This window comes from Eublepharis macularius, chromosome 3 (genome assembly GCF_028583425.1).
Source record: "Eublepharis macularius isolate TG4126 chromosome 3, MPM_Emac_v1.0, whole genome shotgun sequence".
Lineage (NCBI taxonomy): Eukaryota > Metazoa > Chordata > Lepidosauria > Squamata > Eublepharidae > Eublepharis > Eublepharis macularius.
Genome location: NC_072792.1, coordinates 47,845,332 through 47,871,075, shown reverse-complemented (window position 1 = coordinate 47,871,075; position 25,744 = coordinate 47,845,332). Strand labels below are relative to the sequence as shown.

General features: G+C 41.2%; 1 protein-coding gene across 1 annotated transcript in view; it reads left to right on the top strand.

Annotated features, from left to right (window-relative positions):
- SH3RF3 (SH3 domain containing ring finger 3) overlaps positions 1-25,744 on the top strand; it is a 268,399-nt gene that overhangs the window by 229,587 nt on the left and 13,068 nt on the right. Inside the window, exons 8-11 of the mRNA XM_054974032.1 lie at positions 1,126-1,226; positions 7,042-7,212; positions 8,206-8,453; positions 11,137-11,471. Of these exons, the coding sequence (XP_054830007.1) occupies positions 1,126-1,226; positions 7,042-7,212; positions 8,206-8,453; positions 11,137-11,471 (855 nt within the window). The remainder of the gene's footprint in view (positions 1-1,125; positions 1,227-7,041; positions 7,213-8,205; positions 8,454-11,136; positions 11,472-25,744) is intronic.

Here is a 25,744-nt window from a genome sequence, read left to right as displayed (position 1 = left end):
AACAATGATTATAATGACTTGCCAACATCTTTTCCACATTGTGACACTGAGAGATCTCTGTCTTTTGGTGCTACACCTCTGAAGATGCCAGCCACAGCTGCTGGCGAAACGTCAGGAACTACAATGCCAAGACCACGGCAATACAGCCCGGAAAACCCACAACAACCAATGATTATAATGATTTTATTGTTGTGTGATGGGTCCCTTTTCACTAAACTGATCAATGTCTCTGGCCATAAAAAGTAACATTTATGGTAATATCGCTTTAGAATATATTATGACCATTTTAAAATAACAAGATACGGCAGCATGAGAACAATGTCCATTATCAGTGAGGAGATAGAAACTTATAAACTAGTCTAAACGATTTTGGTTTCTGAACGCAGAGATTCAGAGGTGTAGTGCTGCTGAGTTTTGAACCATTGCTGTTCCCAAACAATTATCCTTGTCGCCCAAAATGTATTACTAGAATTTGTAAAGCTAAAAGAACGTACTTTAAAATATTGCAAAATTACTTTTAAAAGATACTATTAAAATAAATATATATTGTTTGTTTACAGTTCAGTCACCAGATATTGCAGCGTAATTATTTAGAAGTAGGTAGGTATGTCACTGAAGAATCATTAGTGTTACTTGTCTGTTATGGCAGCGCAGCTTCCCAAGCTAATCATGTTGTTTGTGGATAATCAAACACTAATTCAGAAGGGATGCGATTCCGTGCTAGGACATTTGTTTGGCATGCTAAAGGTCCCAGGTTCAATCTCCAGCAACTCCAGTTTAAAAAGTATCAGGTTGTAGGTGATGTGACACTGAGACCCTGGACAGCTGCTGCTGGTCTGACTCAGTGACCCAGTGTAAGGCGGCTTCATGTGTATGCATAGGACTTATACCAGATAACTTCTTTGTCCAGATGGACTCTTTAAAGCTGAAACTTTAAGAATAAGTGTTACAGAGAGCTGTGCCAATGAGGATCTGTGGGATGAAGCAAGATACAGCCATCACTGCTAACTCAATTTTCTTTCTTTCTTTCTTTCTTTCTTTCTTTCTTTCTTTCTTTCTTTCTTTCTTTCTTTCTTTCTTTCTTTCTTTCTTTCTTTCTTTCTTTCTTTCTTTCTTTCTTTCTAGGATTCAAGTTTATCTGGATCTGCAACCATGGCTGGACCCAGAGCAAGCACTATTAGTGGAGATCAAGCAACACCACTAAAGGTCCAGCTGCCTCTAAATATGTAAGCTTTCAATGTTACCCTGAACCCAGAACTAAGAATGCACAAATCATTTTTGCTGTATTATTTGCAGTGTGGAAGTCCTTTATGAGAAACACTTCACACATACTTATCATTGTCTCAGATATGACCCAGCCTTTTGGCAAAATTGAAAAATGAACAGTGAAAGACCAGGTCACCTTCTTTACATAGTCCATTCTTAGCGTGCAAGATATTTATTACAGCTATATGAATCATTGTATGGCAGTCTGAGCGCCTATCACCAAGTGAAAATCTGCTCCAGTAAATTAAATCACATATGAAATAATGCTCCCATACAAATGAACACCTGAGTCTGTCATTGTTAAGCAGAGCAGTTTCTAGGATCAAAACCATCCAGTTATATATTCCAGCACAATAAATGAAGGCATAAAATTAACATATTATGTGCAAGAGTACAGATTGACTAAATAGTACTTGAAAGAACAGGAGACCAGGAATAAGACTTATCCGATTCACTGTGTAAACTTCCTGGTGGTTATATTTTACATTTGTATGTAGTTTAATCAACTTTGTTCTTTCCAACAGAAACTTGTTTCCCGTATACAATATCCTCCTAAAAAAACTCTGTATTTAATAATCTGTTTTGTACAAAGGAGAGATTCAAGGAATTATCAACCTGTTAGTCTCTTGCCATGAAAACCCCACCAGGGGTCACCATAAGTCAGCTGTGACTTGAGGGCCCTCTCCATCCCCAAGATAAATGAAAGCAGCGTGCTCTGTGTTTGTTACATGGAAGCCAGATTTAGAAGATACCTTTTGTGTCAGGGCCTCATGGGCAAATGAAATGCATTGGGTGGTGGAGCTGTGGAATGTTTTTTCAAGATATATTGTGGGGATAATAACAACACTGACCTTGTTCACTGCTCTAATCTGTCTAGAAGAGCAGTATATAAGCACAGTTGTTGTTGTTGTTGTTGTTATATTGCCCAGCAACATGGAGTGATCTTGGCTTGGCAATGACATGAGTGGATGATGCTCTTCAGATGCACCATGCCCAAAAATCATTGCATTAGCTTCTCCTGAGAATTGAAACTTTCATATAAGCTTAATTGGATGGAAAGTTCTAACCTTGGTTCTTCCCATCCTTCCACCGTAACCGTTTCCAACTTGCACCTGGGGCAGACAACAAGAATGGACACAACTTGCTGGCCAAGGCAGGCCTGTTTCTTCACATGTTTTTCTTCATTTTATTCATTCATCATTTGTTCATTTAGTAGAACATTTTATCCCACCTCTGTCCCCCCACCGCCGCAAAAGAGACCAAGATACCTTAGTACTCCATAAAGCAATGGTGGTGGTAGAAAGTGCCATCAAGTCACAAGTGATTTATGGTGACCTGTAGAGTTTTCATGGCAACAGATAATCAGAGGTGGTTTGCCATTGCCTGTCTGTAACAAACCTGGGCCTCCTTGCTGATTTTCCATCCAAATACTAATCAACCCTGCTTAGTTTCCACAATCTAACAAGATCAGACTAGCCTGGTCTATCCATGTCAGAGCCAATAAAGCAATATAAAACATTTTAAAATGCCACTAGAAATCATAAAAATATACTTACAGCATCGAAATTGCCTCAGATGCTAATTAACAATTTAAGACCCTGAATCTCCAGCTGCGTTGCTTGCTGAAGGTCCCAGGTTCAAACCCTGACATCACCATTTATAAAGACTGAATATTGTATGATGTGAAAAACCAGGTCCTGAGATCTGGGAGAGCTGCTGTCAGTCCAAGTAGACAATTCTGGTCTCAATAGACCAGTGATCTAATTTAGTATAAGGTAGTTTCATGTGTTCAAAAAAAGACATTTTAAAAACTATTAGTAGCCTTCAACATTTATATGACCAAGTTATGGAATATTTTTATCTACGCAGAAGAAAGAAAACTAATGGCCTTTCCTGCCTTTAGTGCCTGGAAGCCAGTCTTCACTTCAAAGCAATTGTATCTGCAACTTATAATAGACCCACAGAGATGGCATCAACCATAGTATCATGAATTCAGCGTTATAAATTCAGTCACTGTTCGGTCCCTCAGGCCAAAGTTAAAGCTAGAAATGCTGGCAGGCAACTTTTAGCACTGAATATCATAGATTAAAACTCTCTGTTAACTAGATCTCGGCCATAACACAGCAACGTGTCTTCTGATTGCTGCTTTGATGATTCCCTTTTTTCATAATTTTATCGGTGCTGCAAAAATGTATCCTAGAGTGTGATGAAAAGCAGTGCTGTCCAGAGACTTCATCGCTGGGTAACACTGTTAATCTCAATTCTTTGCCGAAAGCACACTCCATGGAACAATAAAAACATTTTTTCCTAGTTAACGAGGTCATTTTTGCACAAGAATAGCTTTCACGTGCTTTTGACAATAGTTTGTCAAGCACAGCTCTCTTCTACCTTTGTGCAAGTGAACAAGCGTTTAGTCAGTCCACACGTAAATTTTGATTTTTCTAATATCAAAATACTAAAACATCCATTTTTGCAAAAAGCATCAGCCATGCCAGTAGCTAATGGAGAAGCAGGACTTAGTACAGAAGAGTCCTTATAGCAAGTTTGATTCAAAGTCTGAAAGATCTGAAACTTAGAAATAAAACTCCCTTTGATGCAAGCCTTTGCATGAGCTGAATCAGCAAGTTGCATGGCAAACATTATTTTTTAAAGTTACTGCAATCTCTGAATAGCACAATGCGGCACTGGGCTTGGATGTTTGGTTGCAACAATAGTCCTTTGGATCATCCTTCTCCACATTCCCCCAGCCACTTTTCTTCCCAGCAAGGGCCCTTACACCATTGAGTGGATTCTGTTATGTATTGCTTGAGTAGGAACGAAGGCTCCTGAGGCCTACAAGACTATTAGTCTTTATGTGCCAGTAACGGCCAATCATAACTGTTGCCATTAGGGTTGCCAGCCTCCAGGTGGTGGCTGGAGATCTCCCAGAATTACAACTGGGTCGAATCCACATTACTCATTCTAAGTGGCATGTTCCCCGCATTCCCCACGCAATCCCGAATGCCGGTCACATTACCTCATTAAACAGACACATTTCATTCGCATTTCTCCCGAATATGTGGTCACAGGTTTTCAACGGGAGTTTCACGGTGGCCGTGAACGGGCCAATGCGCAATTTACGCAGTTTTTTTAAAAACCACCCCCCTTCCTGTCTCTCCGGCTGTTCCGAGAGTTCCTATTGGCTGTTTCAACTTGCAAGTGCTCCGTAGTCTGCAAAAGACTGTTTTTGACTTCATAGCATTGGATTTATTGATTATGCTGTTTCTGAATCAAATCTGGTAGTTTGAAAAATCACTTTGGGGTGAATCCATCCTCATAACGGACTCGCGAAACTTCCTTTTAACTGTTTTTTATTTTTTTTATTTTATATTACTGTAATATCGAAATTATGAAATATCGAAATAATGTCACTCTGAGGAAGTGAAACTTCAGTAAAATTCAGGCACTGAACTGTCCTGCATAGGAAATGCCCACGAAAGCTTCCCACATGCTTCCAAATTTCCAAAAAAGAAACGGGAGAGAGCCATCAGTGCTGTCATTGGGGGAAAGAGAGGCATCATTATCTTCAATGATGTTTCTTTATAAGGCAAGATTGAAATAACGGAAAAGTGCGCTCAAAAAAATAAAAAAAAATGGGCGGGAAAAAAGGTCCCGCCCAAAAAAGCAGTTTTCGAGCGGCTGTGTGACCGGAGGGATGCGCGAGAAAGACAGATTGGAAGCAGGAATGTGAACGAAGAGGAAAAAATCACGGATTGGAGGCAAACGGAAGATATCCGATAAACATGCGGGTAATGGGTGAATGTGGATTCGACCCTGGTCTCCAGGCCACAGAGATCAGTTCCCCTGAAGAAGAAGGCTACTTTGGGGAGGGGGGGTGGAGTCTATAGAATTATGCCATGCCAAGGTATACCAAACCCCACTTTCTCCAGGTTTCACCACCACCACCACCCCAGATCTCCAGGAATTTCCTAAATTGGAGCTGGCAACCCTAGTTGCCATATAGTCCAATCACTGTGCTACAAGTAGTTACTTTGTATATAGTTCATGCAAATGAAGGATTCTAGCGGCTTACCTTGTATTGGTTGTTGTTATTATAAGTGGATGTGGTTTCTGCAAGTATAAATTTATTACTGTTGAGCCTGAGTGTTGTCTGTCTGCTTCTAGCTTCCAATAAAGATGTTTACTATAATAAAGAGCTGTTAATCTCAATGCATAATAGATTCCGCAGAGGATTTTCATACATAGAAACGGGTGCAATTTTCGCTGATTCTTTCCTCATTCTGCTGGTTTTCCAATGGACCCTTTATACTATTCTTGTGGGTTCCCCAGCCAGGAACAACATTTCGAGAAGCATTTCAAGCTGCAGCAGGAGGGTGGTGGAAATCCCTTCAGTCAGCAAAGGTTCAGTGGGATCCCAGCCTGTAGCTGCTGCTGCCACTGCTCCAGATAGGCAGACTCCCAGCACTAGAGAAAGAGATCAGTGTGTCCCTTTCCCATGATGAGGGGAAAATTGAGTTATACCTAGCAGAGAAGAGAATCAGGTTCTAGATTTGTTGTACAGCATGGTTTGCTACAGGACCTTCTATTGCAACTGGTTCTATTGCAACTGGTGCTAAGAAGGCCCATTGTCTGTGGTCTCAGAAGGTGATCCATAGCATTTTCCATTGTGACCCTGCAGTGTAGTGAGGAGAATGAGCAAGAACTCACATTTAACTCACATAACCATATATATGGTTATAATACTACCACAGCAATGTCCCTCAACTGCTATACAGAAGGCATTCCATGGTATCTGCATGTGCCTGGCCAACAAAGAATACTAGCCTGCTTTCTTGAGTTTATTGTAAAATAAAAATACAAATTATTTGACCAAGATTTTATACTGCAAGCACATGGTAAATTGAGCCAAAGTATGCCTAGAGGGGTTGTTACTGAATATAAGTGTTCTTATAATTACTGTTGTTTGTTTCCTGCCAGCAAAACAGTTCTTTTTAAATTCTGGTATCTTAAAGGAGTAGAAAATCAACAGGATTTATTCTTCAATTATATTTCCTAGAGAGCAGAGATAAAAAAAAAGTAATGCATCATTGTTATTGGCTGCCACAGTCACTGTGGGCGCAGCAGTACTCAGTATTTCTTTTTCTTTTTTCCTTTGTCTATTTTATGAAACTGATCTCCTTCTCCCATCGCACTGTATGTTACTCCTATTGCAAGAGGAATTTGCAAGAGGAAAACTTGCCGTTCTCATTGTTCTTTATGCCCTTGAAAAACTGCACTCATGAACCCACAGACAAATTGTTAGGAATTGTCTTCTTTATAAATTATTACTCATAATTTTAAGATGTACTTGCTGTCAAAGAGTCCTTTGTAATCAATTCATCTGATTAGCTCTGTACTGTTTGCTTAAAAATATGCAGCATATCTTGATTATGACTTTTTTAAAATGTTTTTTTAATGGTTGCTTTTCATTTCAGTGCCCTCTTACCCCCCAACCAGGAAAAAGTTATCTTTAAATGCGACTGTCTTATTAAAACCTCCGTTAACAAGTAGTTCACAAATAAACTCCTGTTGCTTTCAGTGGAACATAGAAGTCAACAGTAACTTTAGCTGAATTCATTGTTACCCTGCTTCTTCTCATTAATCTTCTTTACAGTTTTTAGCTGAGTGTTCCCTTCATATTAGGGAAACATACATTTCTAATAAATAGGCCTGTTTAGCAAAAATGCAGCTCCGTATGTGTTTCCAGTCACAGCTGATGTCATGTCTTTCCTTCAGCTACCTGGCATTATATGCATATAAACCCCAGAAGACCGATGAGCTGGAGCTTCGCAAGGGAGAAATGTACCGCGTCATTGAGAAGTGTCAGGATGGCTGGTTCAAAGGGACATCTTTGAGAAATGGCATGTCTGGAGTCTTTCCAGGCAATTATGTAACTCCTGTTTCCAGGTGAGAGACAGTGGGACAGTTATGAAGAGGAATGAATACCTTTGCTTTTAAATTGCGCGCACACATGGGTTTCCACAGCGAACTGTGCCATTAATGACACTTTTGTATTGCAGTGTAGGGTAGGGTGTGTTTTTTGCCTTGTTAAGATTTTGTACATCTTTTAAAAATCAAATAACAACAGAAATGTCCCACATCATCTACCCATCCCCCTTCCATGGAAGCCCACCAAATAGAGGGAAAGTGTAAAAAAAAAAAGGGAACAGCAGTAGATTACATACAGTTCAGTGGCTAATCCAAGTTGCACCCTTCTGAACCCATTGACTTTGCTGGACTTAAAAGGGTGAAGCTTTGCTTAGGATTTCATTGTAAAACAAGCAGCCAGTTACAGAAAGAGCAAAGGAAAGGTATTTTTTAAAAAAAGAAATAGAGGAAAAAGGTAAGTGAGCTCTATGCTTGGGAACCAGCTTATCTTAAGGACTGCCTTCTCTCACATGAACATACCTATTCACTCCAGTCATCTACAGAGGCCCTACTTTGGGTGCCCCCACCATCTGAGACTAGATGGGTGGCAACCTGAGAAAGGGCCTTCTCAGTCATGGCACCAAAACTGTGGAACTCCCTCCCCAGGGAGATTCATCTGCCTTCCACCAGTGGGTGAAGACTTCTTTGTTTTGTCTGGCATACCCCCAATAACTATTATTAGCTCTCCTTCCTGTTTTTTGTGCTCTGTTTTGTGTGGTGTGTTTGTGTGTGTGCTATGACATTGTTTTTAATACTTTTTAAATTTAAATTGTTTTAAACTGTTTTAATTTTTTTTTTTAGTGTTTTAATGTTCACCACCTTGGGGATCCTATTTTGGGCAGAAAGGTGGCATACAAATGTTTTAAATAAATAAATAAACTACAGAAGTAAACCGGGAGTGAAATCCAGCGGCAAAAATCATGAAGTGGCTTGCAGTATCCTTGTATCTGCATTTAACGTCTTTCTTTCTAGAGTTCCTGTGGGAGCTGGTCAGGCTAGGACTATAGTAGGAGGGTCTCCAACAGCCAAAGGCTCTCTGGGAGCAGTTCACACTGGAGGCCCAGCCGTTACGAATTCCGCTACAGTTATCAGGCCTGCTGTTCCCATAACAACCCCTCCCACTCAGCCTCAGCTGCCAACAGCGTCCCCGCAGATGAGTAACTGCTCGAGGTATTCTTCCCAACCAACTGGCATCCAATCTCGCGGTTCTGCACAAATGGGTATGTATAGTCCTCGACGCATCAGGACTTTTTGTCCCGAGCCTGCGTCTCAGATCTCAGATCTCATCTCTGTAGATTTCCTGAGGGAATCTTTCACTCTACTTAAAACTCAGCGTACAATAAGGATAGGTTTTATTTAGGGCTGTATTTATTGATTGCTGGGAACTACATTTTGTTCATCATGTTGTCCTGTTGCCACAGCCGAAATCAATTACAGCACTTGCAAATGTTTACACAAATTCATTTTGGCGCATAAAACATTCTGCATACAAAGAAGGTTAGACCTCCTAAGTCCATTTGGCAAACAAAGCATGGCTTAACATTTCAAAATATTTTATTAGCATTTGAAAGATGAAAAGAATTTATTATACAGGCCAACTGCAGGTGATAAATCCTGAGGTCTGAAATACTTGCTACCTTGTAAAAAATGTAAACATACGTTCTGTATTCTGCTTTTTTTTCTAAATGGCATTCTTGATTCAAAGATTAATTTCTTGCATTTACAGCACCTGACTTTAATGTATAGTAAATAAAAGTAAATCAATTGTATTTTCGTATAGCAATTCAGCCTTTTCAGAAATATTTTCTGATGGGCGCAAGATTACCTCCTTATTGTGCAAATTTGTCTTGAGTAATTTTTTAAAAACCCACTTAGCCCCTGACAGAGATGCTACATTAAGAGCAGATATACTGCTCTTCAGTCTAGACAGATTAGTGCTCCATTCAGAACGGTGAACAAAGTCAGAGTTATTATTAGCCCCACAATACAGCTGGTTCTGAGAAAGGTGGCTTAGCCAAGGCCACCTACTGGGGTCATGGCAGTAGTGGGATTTGAACCAGCAGAGTGCTGATTCACAGTCCAACAACTTAACCTACAGCCATATGCTACAGCCATAACTTGCTGGTAAAATGGCTGCTTTAGTCACAGGATGAACCTGCCGTCTCCAGGTTTTCATGGAAATGAATACATTATAGAGATTTTGTTTTTTTAAAAATAATAAAGCTCTCTGTTTTCAAACTGAAAATCAGAAGAGGTAGACACTCTCTCAGAGAGTAACACTCTCTTTATCTTGACTGCATCTGGGCAGGTAGTTCAACTGGCTAATCCTTCCCCATTTGTACAATGCACAGAGACTACGAAGAAGTAAAACAGGCTGCTTACAGAAGTGATGTTCTTCAGGTGGTCATCTGTGCTGTCAGTCAGCCCACTCTTCTTGCCCACAACAGGTGCTTTTTACTTGTTGAGTATGGAATTATTTTGAAAGAAGTGAGCAGGAAGAATTTTGTGACTAAAAGTTTAAGTCTGGAATGTTCTGAATCAAGGTTCTGTGAAGGCCTCTGTGACTGCATAGCTGATCATGAAGAGCATTAGTTACATGTAAGAAACCTGCTTTCCCTGCTGCAATTAATATCACCCTGATCCTAAAAATAGTTGTGTAGAATGAAAATTACTTCAGAGGCCATTTCTGCACGTCCTTAGAGGTGCAGCTCACCCTTGGAACTGTGGAGGTTTTTCCCTAAGCATGCACAGGTTATTGTTTGCCCACCATGTCCATATCGTTTATCAGGTTTTTCTGTATATTTACCAGGACCACACTTCCTCTGATGTTTTCTTTTGTTGTGGGCTTATGATGCATTTTTTTTTCCGGCATATGAATGTTTTAAAGATCTTCTGAAGAAACCTCCTCCTCTCCTCCTAAGCTCTGTCTAGTTCTTCCCCGTGAAGCTTTTCCCCTTCCTTCTTCATATTTCTGTTCAGACATGGAAGCCTGCTTGCAACCGTAGCTGCATGCAGTCGTGCATGTGCAGAGTAAAAAAAGGGGGGGAGGCACTTCTAGGCTATGATGATGAAAGTGCCCAAACTCCCCTTCACTTTTTTAAAATACTGTTTAGAAGTTTTCCTGCGACCTCACAACTTAAGGTAAGTGCTTGTGGGTACTGCATGCAGAGGATGAGTTGTCACGGCATCTCAGCAAAACACAGACCTAAAGCAGGAAAAGGGTAGGAACAACAGGCTGTGCAGAAACGGCCTGCAAAATGAGTTAGACGTTTCAGGCTGTCATTTAAAAAATATTGTTTTGCAGTGTTCACAACTTTTTCAATACATCTTTTGATACTATAATATGCAACAATCTATGTACTGTGGTGTTTGTATTATACATTATATATAATCTGGATGTGAACCCAATGTTACAGCCTTTCAAATCCCATTGATTTCAGTGGAACTTTTCAAAGTATCTTAGAGCCAAGCTACAAGTGACACCTGACACAAGTTGGACACTGGTCAGTTTCCCTCAAGTTTTGATGGAAAATGTAGGCGTTCTGGTCTTGCAACTTGGCTTTCCATTTAATTGAAGTTTATAACGCGGCAGTCTATGGGAGGGAGAACATGCAGTCAGGAGGGGAGTGCAGGCGTTGGGCTCTCGCCGGGTGCCCCCCTTCCCCTCTGCTGGGTGCTGGGGGGAGGGGTTCTGTAAACTTCAATTAAATGGAAAGCCAAGCTGTAAGACCAGGATGCCTACATTTCCCATCAAAACTTGAGGGAAGCTGACAAGTGTCCAACCTGTGTCAGGCATCACTTGTAGCTTGGCTCTTACTGAATCATGCCTCTTGCTACTTACAATGTTGGTAATAATTGAGCTGTTGTTTTCTTATTGCATTCTTTCTCACTCTTACTTTCCAGTTGTGCACCCTTCTGTTCAGGCACAGGACCGGCCCACAGCAACGGTCTCACCACTGAGAACTCAGAACTCTCCATCCCGTCTCCCAGCAACTGTGGTCCGGCCACACTCCGTGGTATCCCCACAGCACATCCACCACTCCCCCGTGCACGTAATTCCAGGAGCCCAGTGTGCCAGGCCCATGATTCCCCTGACTTCCGCAGCAGCAGCTATTACTCCTCCCAATGTCACTGCAGTCAGTCTGAATGGAGATGCAGGAAGTGGGCCCATCAGCAGCTTGGCAACATGCAGCCCAACCAACACAGCCTGCAAAGCAGAGGAGAGGAAAAATGAAAAGGTAATTATGTTTGGCTGGTACAACAACACGGGGGCATGGAATTTTTGACCTTTCTTAAAAATCATAAATATAGAGGCCAGTAAATGGTCCAATAGCATCTAATACTGCATGGTATTACAGCAGACTTGTAATCTGGATAAGAGAATATTGTAGCCCCATATAAGAACACAATATAAGTATAATAAATATTTTTGAAAGATTGTCAGTATTATCTGCCCTTTTGTCCTTGGTCATCCTCTTCAAACTGTTTACTTGTATTTATAATATTGTGTTATATAAATATAACACATTGTGTTATCTTTTCTCTGTTAATCTTCAAAACCATTGGAAATGTATTTTTTAAACTATTACTTCATTTATATCCCGCCTTTCTCCCCAGTGGTAACCCAAAGCAGTTTACATCATTCTCCTCTTCTCCATTTGTCCTCAGAACAACCCTGTGAAGTAGGTTAGGCTGAGAGTGTTGGACTGCTCAAGGTGACTCAGCAAGCTTCCATGACATGTTGGGAATCGAACCTGGGTCTCCCATATCCTAGTCCAACATTCTAGCCACTGTACTACACTGGCTTCTCAGGTCTGTGTTGTATAGACTTTGCAATTCTATGCATGGAGAAGAAATAAAGTCTCTAGAAATATCTTGATTTATTCTTCATATTCTTTATTCTTCACAAATGGGTGAAAAAGAAAAATCAGAGGTCATTTCAAGATTTCCAGGTAACACGAGTTAGTAAAAAGAGGTTTTGAAGCTGAGGATCTGTGGCCTAAAGCTATTTACACGTTTGCTTTTATTGATTTACTTTTGAACGGCTGCTTGATTGAGTATCCACCTGCACATGAGAAATCAGTTCAGGTCTCCATCTGTTAGTGTTTCTCTCTTCTGATATTCAGCGTGCTCTTTATCTAAATCTTTACAAGTTTGAAATGGCTCCGAAAATCATCAGAGAAGTGTCACAGCCTACAGCACCATATGGCCAAGTCAGAAAACCATCTTACTTTACCAAGAAGTAGTTACATGTGGTTCAGGCCTTGAGAGCTTGGAGCCAAAGGCACAATAAAACACTGACTTTTAAATGGTGGAGGATGTTTAACAGGACTGTAAACATCTCCATTTCTTTCAGAAAAATTGCATTGCTATGTTTCAGTGAATGAGAAAGAGAGAACAGAATTAAATATGATTTGTCGCAATTGATACATTGTAGGCTCAGGCTTTTAGTATTCAGTCTTGGGAGCAATCTTTCAATGTCAGCGCATTAAACATGTTGTTAATGAAAGCTAGTGCCAAGCTGCTTTAAACATGCTCAATCTGTTAGGTCCTTAACAAATGCAGTGTTTTGCTTTCGCATAGAGTTTACATTGTGCTAACAATCCCCATACATCAGCGCTGAAGCCTGTCCACTAGGAACCTATTGCAGAGCCCACCGATTGCACAAATACATCTGAATAACTCAAGAGGAGAATCGCTGTCTTTTCCTCTTGGCTTGCTGATTTTCACACACACGCACACACACACATCTGCTTCCAGGTTACATATTATATTTACAAAAGCTTGGATCCTATTCAGCAGGAACAGAGCTATGCTACATAAATAGCGACTTTCCTGCCCCCCCCACCCCTCCTACTGGAGCCTCCTCAGATTATGCCCATACAGGCCAAATGTATCCCCAGGAATATCGTGGAGGTCGAAGTGGGAGGGAGGAATTGGCACACATTTCCCTCCCCTTCTTCCATGAGTGAAAGTGCTAGATATTACAAAGAGATATACAATGAGATATACAAAGCAGGTGTACTCAGAATACTACTGAAGTCTACTCAGTGGAGCTTACTCTAAGGAAATTGATTTTAGGATTTCAGTGAAGGAAATTACAAAAAACAAGCAGTCAACTCAGAGGATGATGGTTAGCAAAAACTCTTGATTGATGAGCATATACTCTTGAACAAGAAATGCACACATCCCCAGCTGTCTAATATACCTTTAAATTAAACACAGTTCAAAAGTTGAGTAGTACATTTCCTCTTTATCGTAATTAGTTGTAGCTTCTGAGGTCAATGGTTTTCCAGGAAATGTCTCAGGTTTTTTTCGCCAGCAATTTCATCACCTGGACACAGAACAAACAATGTTTCTAGAATCCATAAAACAATTTCTTTTAACACACTGTTTGCAATTTAAACCACACTTTCTGTCCCTACATCCTTGAAATCTGGCCTGCACGTAGACAGATACTTTCCAGAATGTCCTGTAGTCTCATGGACTTCATACAAAAGCCATTCACTCCTATACAAGTAAGCAGGGTGTTGGCAACTGCAAGGCTTTACATCAATTTTGCATATACGGTTAATCAGTTTTATTTCTCCACTCCTGCAGAGCGGCACTGAGCCAAGGACTTTGCCTATAATTTAGCTCAGCTTTTAAATAAACAACTCTTTCACAGTTATAAGTGGCCAGAGATGGTGTCCCCTTGACACCATCCTTCATGCCTTTTATGAGCCCAACAAAAGACTTCAGCGTCTGTAGTTTTAATTTCTCTTGGCTCAATACATTCTGCCAGCAACAATTAAAAACAATGGAGTCTAGCATTCTGGAATCCAGTAGTGTTTCTGAGCATGTTCATGAGCCTTCATACTGGGGATACAGTGGGAATTTAGAACAGGGCCCTCCACTGTCCTGTGCTTTCCTTTCCACCAGTTCCCCTCTTCCCAAAGGGTAAATTTAGAAGGGAAAAAACCAGTGTTGGCAAGCAAGGCTGGTGGTAACAATGAGCCAAACTGATGATGAGCCAAACTCAGAGGAGAGTTTGGTTTGGCTCATAAGTAGCCCAATCTTCTCATTAAGAGATTTCATTTCTGGCTTTTCTCACCTCCCACACCATTCCCAGACTCAGCATGATACCCACCTAGGCTGGACCTGGACAGTTTGGCTGGGATCAACTGACTTTGAACAAAGAGAAAAATAAATCAATAGAGGAACAAAAGAAATAAGAAACAAAGACTCTAGTAGGATAGTTGGGGGTGTGGCAAGTTATAACAGGATGACACTGGAGAGGGTTAGGAGAAAAATTGCAAGCAAAAAAAAAGAATCATGACTCTACTTTGGGAAGAATTATAGACAGGAAGACGAGATAAACAGCAGAGAAGTTGGAGGAGCTCAGTATTGCTAGGAGGAATACCTAGCCCATGCCTCAAAATGCCTGTCTCATGGAGTTATAAAAATGATCAACTGGTTCTCCTAGCACTGAATAAAATATACCAGAAAACACTGAAACAATCCGATTGCTGGAAACATGGTCACTGCGACAAATATCATCAAGCCATAAAGGGGGGAGAAGGGAGGATGACAATTAAAAACATGCTTTGGTGGCACAGTTTTTAGCCTGGAAATTGTATTCATTTCTTTCTCATGCTAACCAATTAATTGTGTATGTCAATGATTATCTGTAACTACAAAGGACACCTGAAACCAGAGCTCTTCCAAGATGCTTTTCTATTGTTCATTCCTCCTTTTCCCCGACTGTTTGAAGGAACAGAAGGAAATTTAGGAAATTTATCCAAGCCATATGTATTATTTATTAAAGGTTTCCTCTAAAACTAGGTTAACTGTTGCCTGATAAGATAATTACAAAATAGCCTATGGTTCTATATATATCAGCCAATTACTCCTATGACAGTTTCACTAGTAAATGATTCAGTTAATGTTTGCCATGTCAGTTAAAACTACTTACTTGAATGAACTAATGTAGTTCCAGTAACCTAATTTGATAAAACAAATCACAGTGGGTGGTTTTTAGTGCAATCCTGTGCAGAGTAACACTAGTCTAAGCCCACTTATTCCAGTATGCCTAGATGGAATAACTCTCTGTAGGATTGCACTGTCAAGCACCTAATTATTCTTTCTGAAAATCAATGCATTTGGATTTTGATGAGAATTTTCATTAAATTCTTCTGATACATCAGGCATAGCAACTTCTAAAGTGATAGATAAGTTCTTGCTTCTGGGGGCAGTTCATTTAATTTATCATTAGCTACAGTGTGCTTTTTATTGTCTTCTGACAGCTGGAATATACCCCAAACTACTTGCAAATCAACTATCCAAAACTTTCATTTATTCTAAGTGAGCAGTAAAATTTGTTCAAAGTGTTTCACATTGGCCAGGATTGCCACATAGGCTTACAGAATGCAATTGATTTCCATATGCACTTCAGTTTCTCTGGGCCAGAACCACATTTGAACTTAAGTCATTTATCATGCACAAGCTTTTCTGCACCTTAATCTAACTTAACTGCCCTACCCTGGATAGTCCAGGAGAGCCTAATCTCATCAGATCTCATAAGCTAAGCAAGGTCAGCCTTGGTTAGTAATTGGATGGCAGACCTCCAACAAAGACCAGGGTTGCAAAGGCAGGCAATGGCAAATCACCTCGGTTATTTTCTTTGCATGAACGCCCCACCAGGGGTCATCATAAGTCAGCTGTGACTTGAGACAGGATTTCATTCATTCAACCTAACTTGAACTTCTGTTGTGGTCTCTCTTGTTAGCTGCTAGAGGCAGCAGTTGTAGAGTCCATCTCTAACATCCCACAAAATGTTCTGAGGGCATATAACCTAGTTCTATTAATTTATATCTAACCTTTTCTTGGCTGAATATGGCTTACAAGTCACAATGAAAACATATAATTTAAAACCAATAGAATAAAGCTCCAGATAACATGCCCCCCCCCCCCAAAAAAGATGTCTGCAGTTTATTCAGCATTAAAAACTCTGGCAAATAAAATGGCCTTGCATGCCTCCTGAATATTTCCAAAGACAATTCTCCCCTTACCTCCTCACAAAGTGGGAGCCGCAGTGGAAAACTTATGGGCTCTAGTTGATGCCAGACAGGCTATCTTAAATGAGTCAGCAGCCAGTCGGTGGCACCTTCAGGAATCTAGTTGGTGCATGGGAACATATTGGGGGAGATGGCCTCTTAGATATGTGGCTCCGAGGCTGTGAAGGGCTTTATAGTAAGTGACTGGCCAGCCAGGAGATGCAAGCAGGTGATGCATGTTTGTTTAGAATAAGGCCACTGAGTTCCGAGAGTTTCTCCCAAGAAGGGTATATAGGAAAGTGCTCTGAATAAAGGGGAGAGCCAGGTGTGCATGGGGGAGGGGGGGTGAGCAAGGGAATGGTGCCTCCTTGACTCCAGAAGTGACTCCTGGGGAGAGGGGATGCTGCACTCTGAGATTAAGAAAATCGCTGACCATGAAGAAGTAGGGGGGACTGCAGGGGAAGGAGGGACTGTGATCATGTGTGATAATGAGGACAAAATCAAGCTTTAAGTGTACTTGGCCTTTAGTCCGTTTATACTGGAATCTCATATTAAAATGTTTGCCTTGTTAGAATATGTTCATATAAGATCTTACAATGTGGATTTTAAATCCAGAAAATGATAAAATAAACACAACAAAACAGCACACAGCTGCATATATTGGTTCTTCTCATTCCTAATTTGTTCTGACTATAGTATGCAGCTTTGCCAAGTTTTGCATTGCAGTGATAAAGCCTAAAGTATAAGCCATGTACTACTGAAGTTTAGTTTCCTTTCGATACAAAATACTACCTGGGTTGTGTCCAGTGCACATGGCCTTCCCACTGCAGAAGAGAGATCATCAGTGTGATCTCAAACAACCGTTGTGTCCTTCTAAGTCCATTGCAATCGACTGGGCTTAGACGGTGTAACTCTGCTCAGCTGTGAAATTGTTGAGTGATTTATTAGGCTTGTCTAGAAGATCCTCTTACTTACAGTTTCTTGGGTTCCCATGGAACATGAGCCAAAAGAAAGTTTGGATGATGTTCTTTTGCTGAAGCAGGGTCTGCTGAAATGATTGCAGAATATACTGTTGTTAGGCTTAATGGGTCTAAGTTTTCTATATTGAAGCTGTAGGGTTTTTTTTAAAAAAAAAGCTATAGAAGACCTTTTCAGCAGAGCTGCTAACAACCCTATTGGTTATAAAATGTGTTGCCATCAATAAGGATATCAAATGGCTCTTGGATAGTGGGACAAATACAGTTGCTTCATCTGATTTAGGAAGCTGCTATTGAGAAAAGACGGTGTTGCTGGGTGGCCTTCTGTAGCCACCATCTTATAGTCCAATCAGCAGTCCAACTAGGGGCAGTGGGATATTCAAACAGCAATCCAGAGAAATCTCGCTACTGAGATTGTAATATGGGGACACTGATCTGTTAAATACTATGAGAATTAGGGATTACAAGATTTAAACTGTGGAGAGAGGATTGATTTGGGATTATATTTTCCATTTTGTGAATTCAAATACTGGTTTTGTTTGACTTTATTTTATGCCAATAAAAGTATTGACTGATATTAAAACAGATCTAGGCTGAATCTACACGTCCCGGCAAAGCGCTAAACTGGAACGATAGTGCCTTCCTGGTGCAATTTCTGACATCATCACACCACGATTCCATTCTCGTAGCGCGATGACATCAGAAATTGCACAAGGAAGACGCTATCGTTATGACAGTTTAGTGCTATGCTGGAACATGTGGATTCAGCCCTAGAGCAAAGCGTGCCTTGCAGTGTTGGTGGCACAACAAACGCCGCTTGGCTTGGACCCAGTGGCTTTCCAGGACAGTGCCTCCACTGGGAACTTTCCTGAGAAGTTAAAAGGCTCTCTTCTCCTGAATCCGAATATGTTAAAATTCTTAACTTTAATGTAACGTATGGGCTTTGCCTTGTGTATTACGATCATGGATGTTTCAGATTGCAAAAATGCTTATACAGAGCAGTAAAGTCAGGGTTAGCATCTTCCCCAACATTTTCTTTTCCATCTTTAAACCTCAGAACATAAGGACAAAATGTTGGAAAATCAACTCATGAATATTTCTCAGGCTGGCAATTAACCCAGCCAAACGTATGAATCCCAGCTGTCAAAATATAGTATGCTTCTGTAATAAAGCAGATTTCCCCCTTTGCTGTCTCAACCTCTGTTACTAATGCAATATGACATTGTACCAAAAATTACTTTTCTTAAACACATTTGATGTTTAGAAATGCTTTAAATGCTGGAAATCTATGTGCCACTCTGAATTTTTTCCAAGTTCTCCCCCAAAAGCAGATTTCTTCAAATATTATCAGAAGGTTCCTCCAAAGTGACCGCCAAGTAGAATTCCAAGTGGGGCTATGGAATTCAAACAGTGAAACATAATAAAGGTGAAGTGAAAATATTTTGAGACGGAATTCACTATTAATTAAAGAGCTGTTTCTCACATTAGAAGATTCCTACAGTGAGAGCACTTCTGAACTAGAATTTGCCCATCTTGAATGTAGCAACAGAAAAGAGAGAGAAATTTCTCGTGGGAAACAAACCAAGAATTAATATACTTTTTATATGATATTATAAGGTAATTTCAAAGGCAATTGCACGAAAATTATACAAACTGTTTATATATAGCCAATAAAGATGTCCAGAGAGTCTATCATCTGTGTGTATTCCTCAATGTGTATTCCTTAATCGCAGTAATATCACGGTGTGCAGATGAGTCTTCACAAAGTCTTCTCATATAAATTCAGCCAAACAGCTTCTCATATGCATTCAGCTTGGAATATAATCACAAAAGTCTTCTCATATAAATTCAGCTAAACAGCTTATCATATACATTGCCACGCCCAGATTGGGCGTGGCAATGTATATGATAAGCTGTTTAGCTGAATTTATATGAGAAGACTTTTGTGATTATATTCCAAGCTGAATGCATATGAGAAGCTGTTTGGCTGAATTTATATGAGAAGACTTTGTGAAGACTCATCTGCACACCGTGATATTACTGCGATTAAGGAATACACATTGAGGAATACACACAGATGATAGACTCTCTGGACATCTTTATTGGCTATATATAAACAGTTTGTATAATTTTCGTGCAATTGCCTTTGAAATTACCTTATAATATCATATAAAAAGTATATTAATTCTTGGTTTGTTTCCCACGAGAAATTTCTCTCTCTTTTCTGTTGGTACTATTTGTGGGGATAGCCTTCATTTCTTGTTTCTAGTTCTCATCTTGAATGTAGATCATCACATGTTACAATGATGCACACGTACATTTTGTGGCATGTACAGATGGGTCACAGTCTACCATAAAATGCTTCCCCAAATTGGCTTCTTCCTCTTGCTAGGGCTTTATTGAAAGGAAGAAATCATAGAAGGCAGAAGGAAACAAACACTGATGCATTAATATGCTGATATGAGACTGCTGAATGTATAATATAATAATAACAACAACAACAACATTCGATTTATATACTGTCCTTTAGGACAACTTAATGCCCACTCAGAGCGGTTTACAAAGTATGTTATTATTATCCCCACAACAAACACCCTGTGAGGTGGGTGGGGCTGAGAGAGCTCCAGAGAACTGTGACTAGCCCAAGGTCACCCAGCTGGCTTCAAGTGGAGGAGTGGGGAATCAAACCCAGCTCTCCAGATTAGAGTCCCGCACTCTTAACCACTACACCAAACTGGCTGTCTGGGTTGGGCAGTATGAATTGCTGGGTTGGACAGTATGAATTGCTGCATTGATGCTGTATTTATGGAGCTGTGATTTTAATTGTAGCTTTATCCTATATGTGATTTTATATTTTATTTCTGATGTTATCCGCTCTGAGCCTGCTTGCGGGGAGAGCAGACTATACATTTAATAAAATAAAATAATCAATAAATAGGCCCAGCATCCTTGCCACAAAAGGACCTTGAGAGAAGACCTGTCTTAACCATGCTCAAGTAACATAGGAGATCAGCCTGTCTCATCTGTCTATCTTCCTTTTTCACTGGAGAAGATAGGATGGGAAATATAGATTATGCCATTGCCAAATTAGCATATTCACTTGGGATGGCTCTTGGAATGCTTAAAATAATAGTGGAAATTGGTAAATGGGAGCCTCCACAGAGCTCATTCTTCTCTATTTATTCCTTCCAAAACCTACGTGGGACACTGTTATGGTCAGGGGGAGAGAGTGTGTGTTCACTGCATCTGAGTGGGCAAACCTCCACACTTCCCTCTGTCCTTGACTATACTGCCTTTGGTTTTGCCACCACCAAACTGGTTTGTCAGGCTTTCCTTTCACTAATGATTTGGACCTGGTGAGCCTCTGAAAGTACACAGAGTGCGAGCAGTGAATGAGTGACTATCCATATGGGGACGAATCTTTGACATAACTTGGTCTTAACCACAGAAACATCTTTATAGAACTAAACTAGAGTGTATACAGAGCATAGAATATGCAAGGAAGGAAATATCATGGCATGAAGGTTAAGCACCCAGTACAAAGAAAAGAAAACATTCTAACAAAACTAACTTGAGAGTCACTGATGTTACCTCAGCATCCCAAACGGTTCCCGGGATGGGTGAGCATCTGCAAGAGCATTAGGAAATAGAGGCAAGCCACCCTCTTATCTCCCTTATCCTGATCTCCCAATGAATGAACATACACACACACACACAGCTTTTTTTCTGGGGAAAGAGGTGGTGGAACTCAGTGGCTTGCCCTCAGAGAAAATGGTCACATGGCTGGTGGCCCCACCCCCTGATCTCCAGACAAAGGGGAGTTTAGATTGCCCTCCGCGCCGCTCAGCGGTGACCATTTTCAAGAGGTTCCGGAACTCCATTCCCCCGCGTTCCCCCTGAAAAAAAGCCCTGCACACACACACACACACTCTCTACATTCTCCTGAGAGGGTGGACTCCCCACCCAGCAATCCTGAGTTGGGAATACCTCCCTCCCTGACACCATGGCACCCTGCCCAGGCAGCGCATTGTGCTTGTCATTCTGGCTTTAAGATGCCATCAAAAGTTAGGAAAGCAGACATTTCTCTAGCAGAGGATGAGCGTTTGAGCAAATGATTAGGCACTTGGTCATTTATGAAACGAGAGCAGCTTCCCCAGGGTTTGACCCTAGTAGTTCAATTACCAGCCTGCTTGCTATCTCTTTTCACAACAAACACCATTTAGGAACACACACCAAAATATGAATGTGATGTATAGGTTTGGAAAAACATCAGGGCTATACTGGCCATTTAACTTGCAGGGCAAATTTCTGATGGGCCACAGTCTGGGAGGGCCACTGGAGATCATCAACAAGCAGAGCTAAGGCCCTATAGTGCCGCCGGATTCACTTGGCTCAGACCTTTCAGCAGCAACAGTGAGTGGTATTCAGCTCACCGGCTGCTTCCTTCTGTATAACCATAGTGCAGAAGACACAGCAGGAGAGATCATGCTCAGCAGTGCACCCTCAACCAGGTCTGAGAGGAGCATCCTCTGCCTTGCTGGGTTGTAGCTCCATAGAGGCCTAGGGATCCCAGACGGAGTGGGGGATCTCCTGCCCCCGCTCCACACACCCCGCCCCCACTTACCTGAGCAGCGGGGGGGCGCACCTTCCTTGCATGCTCCCCTGCCATGCAGTGCGCTCCCATGCACCACAGCCGCTGGGATCGGGCCATTTTTGGCCTGGATCAGGGCCGCTGCAGAGCGCTCCTGTGCTCCCCAGCGCTCAAAATGGGCCCGATCCACGACAAATTGGGCCCGTTTTCAGCAGCTGCGGAGCGCAGGAGCATTCCTGAGCTCCACAGTGCCCAAAACGGGCCCATTCTGCCGCAGACCGGGCCCGTTTTGAGGCACTGTGGAGTGCAGGCACACTCCTGCACTCCACAGCGCCTCAAAACCGGCTCCAATCGATGGCAGAACAGCCCGTTTCGGGTGCATTCTGCAGCGCCTGGCCACGCGATGACATCACCCCAAAGTGATATCATTGTGCCTGTGGGGGCACGCACACGTGCACCCCCCTCTCCCAAAAGGTAAGTGCCAGGCCCCTGTCCCCCCGCCGAGAGATTTAGGGGACCTGGCAACCCTATAGAGGCTACTCAACTTGGCTTGCTCCTGGGCCATTTTTACTTCCCAGTCCACCCATCTTAGGTAGGACTTTTGGTTGAATGTACACTCGACAGAAAACTCAGGTTTCCTGTAATACCTCTGACATCTCAGAGCACACCTATAAGTCTCTCAGAAAACCTTGTTGGTTTTTTGCAGGGTTGTTATGGGGTGGGAAATTTCTCTTTCTGAAATTCGTTTTTTTAGACATAGCTATTGATTCCACGTATTCTTTTTTCTCTTTTAAGAGACCGGTTTCTTTTTCACTTTTCTTTCACTTCTCTTTGAAGAGAAATCAGGGTACCCTTTTGTATCTTTAGCCCCTGAAGGAAGATAGAAAAGCTTTGGAGGACATTGCCTGCCTTTGAGCAGCTACCGACTGTAATTCTGAAATTTAGCAAAAACACTGTTCCTGCCCATCCTCTCTCTCAAATTTCTATTTGACCAAAAAGGAGTTGATTAAAAACTGACTCCAAATTCCTACAAAGAAGAAAAGAAAAAGATTGTTGGATTTCAGGAAGAAACTGGGTAAAGAGGAATTAAGAGAATTTCTCTTAACAACCCTATTTTTTGTTCTCAACAAAGCTAGGCACACTTCCTGTCCAATATGATGCAGTTGAGGGTGATAATATTTCACGTAAATTTGTATGCTCACTTCCAAGAGAGCAGTCTGATACTTTGGAAATTTATTACAGTTGGTTAAATGAGGAGCCTGAGAGAAAAATGGCTGCCCACAGCTGTTAGTCAATTGAGAAATACCATTGTTGTTTTCATTTTATAAAGTGAAATAAAGACCACCTACAAAAATCTCAATTTTTGCATCTCATTTTTTTCTGTAGAACTATACATCTCTAGTATCTGTCATTTAATGAGGTTAAAGAATGTCAGGCTAAGTGGTCTTGTCTGTTTAGCTTCCAAAATAAAATCTCCCTCAGCTAAAGGCAGGAAATGGAACAGAGCACATACATGTTAAAGTTAAAATATTATCATGCTGCAAGCTGCATTTCATTATTGAGTATTTTATTACCCTTCCAGAATATTCAGTGCATTACCTAACTTTTCCTTCCTACATGTGTGGGTGTGTAAATCCCAACCGTCAATAAACCATTTTCTTCCGTATATGTGAAAACTTGAGAGCCACACTGGTCAATAACATAACCAATTTAGTCCTCATTTCATTTCTATTAACTGGAAGCCCTTATTTATCAATGTGTTCTTGCATGTCCTCCCCCATGTTTCAAATAAATCAGTTTCTGTTTCCTTTAGTTATTTAAAAAAAATGTTTTCAGGTCATCTGTTTCATTAGATTGTCCATAACTTTCAGTTAACCTTTTACATCTTAGGATTTCTTCAATGTTTATACATAACCAGTATTTCAAAACAGAACAATGTTTCACAAAAGCTTCTTAATTAATGTAGTAATTGATTACACGGCTGAGCTTACCCTTCTGAAAGCAACCCTGGTGCCTGTTTGAAAACCAAATGTAGAATGAAAGAATTCCGCTGGGATGTACACTTAAAAGACTGGAACTAAATCAATTTATATCATCTTTCCATTTAAAAAACCATCTCTTTCAGCATCTTCAGAACTTTTGTAATGCCTTTTTAATGCAAATGTCCTGATGACTTAGAAAGTGTGAGTGCTTGCCACACCATCTTCCTGGAACGACTTCACTATTTTCGAATCCCACCCCCCCCCCCACAATCATTTTGCCACAATACATGTTTCTTGTGAAGTATAGCTTCATGTGGACTATTCACAATACAAAGATTAGTTGCTGGAAATTGCTCTGTCTAGCTACAGCAGCAGTCCTGGAAGAGGCATAAAAGCAGAGCCAAGCACTTTCTGTATCTCATGTACAATGTCTTCTTCTCTCCCCCCCCCCCCCCCGGTCGTCCTCCCCTGACATCCTGTTTCCCAAAAGAAATCACCTCCAGGTTGCTATTCACCCTTGTAGCAGAAAAGAACTCATCTTTTTTACCCTACTGTGACTTAGAGTGACAGCTATTGGGGTTTACAGTACAACCCTGACAACACTTTCCTGGCAGTAAGCCCACTGAATAGACCAGAATATGATATGAATAGGCCTGCTTAGAATTTCTCTCTAATAGCAGTGTGGTGAAACAGGGCCTTTCCATCCACTGGTAGATCCCCGCTCTGCCTACCCCTCCCTTTTTGCCTCTGGCCAGGCACCTGAAGGAGCTGTCTCCCTTTCCTGTCTCCGGGTAGTTGCTGCCACCACTGTCCCTGTATGGGGTCCTGGTTAGGCGGGACAGCTTCCTAAACCTCCCTCCTCTGCTAGTGGGCCCAAGCAGTTGGGGGACTACGTGGAACAGAAGAGCTTTCTTCCTTCATAAATTCCAAAACTCATTTATTCAACTTCTAACTATACTCAGGCAAATATACAGTGAACGGAAGGAATAATAAAACAGAAACCCCTACTCTATCTCCCTCATGCCCTAATTAGATGCTGTGTAGGGCAGGCCCAGTCCTTTGATACCTGGGGTTACATTAGATCTACATCTCCCCTCAGAGCCATCTCTCCCTCAACTCTCCAGCCACCAACTGTCAACTTCCAACTCCCACTGACTCGCTCTCCCTCCAATCACATTCTACTCCAGAACTGGCCCCTTAACTCCACAACCAGAATAGTGTTTCTCCACAAGCAGCTTCAGGGAAATGATTTTTATTGGAGTAACAGCAGTGGGGAGAAGAAAAGAAAATGGACACCACAGCGACTCAGTCCAAATCCCCGTCCCCACAGATAGTTTTTAGTGAAGAGAATGTTGGGAAATCCAGTGCGTGTATTTTGGCCATCCTAGGTGTAGGGGCTCATCAACTTGTTGTTCCTCAGATGTAATATATGAAAACATCTGTCAACAGCAGCACCCCTTCTGCAGTCTACAAAAGAGAAACAGGTCAGTCTGTACTCAGAAGACCAAAGGGACTCAAATGTGGCATTAGAAGGTAACATTTCTGGTAGCCTTTCACTCTACCCTACTGGCAATCTAAAAGTTACCCTTCTTCAACAAAGGAGCTTCAAAGGAACTCCAATGCAAAATGGCTAAAATTAGCAATTGTTTTAATTGTATTCATTGTATTTAATTGCAATTAATTGTATTAATTGTATTTAAACAGTGAAGACTTCAGAGCTAAGCAGGTTCAGTGACAGAGATGCTAAATCACCTAGTGATTTCGTTCTCTTAGGAAAGGCGATTGGCAAATGATGATCACTTCTTTGTTGAGGTTGCTGCATTTTGAGGTAGAGGTTGAGCTTGCTGTGCTGTTTTAACAAAATATATATTGACATAAATATGCCTTTTACTTGGGCTTGGGGTTGTTCCGAATCTAAAAACCTGA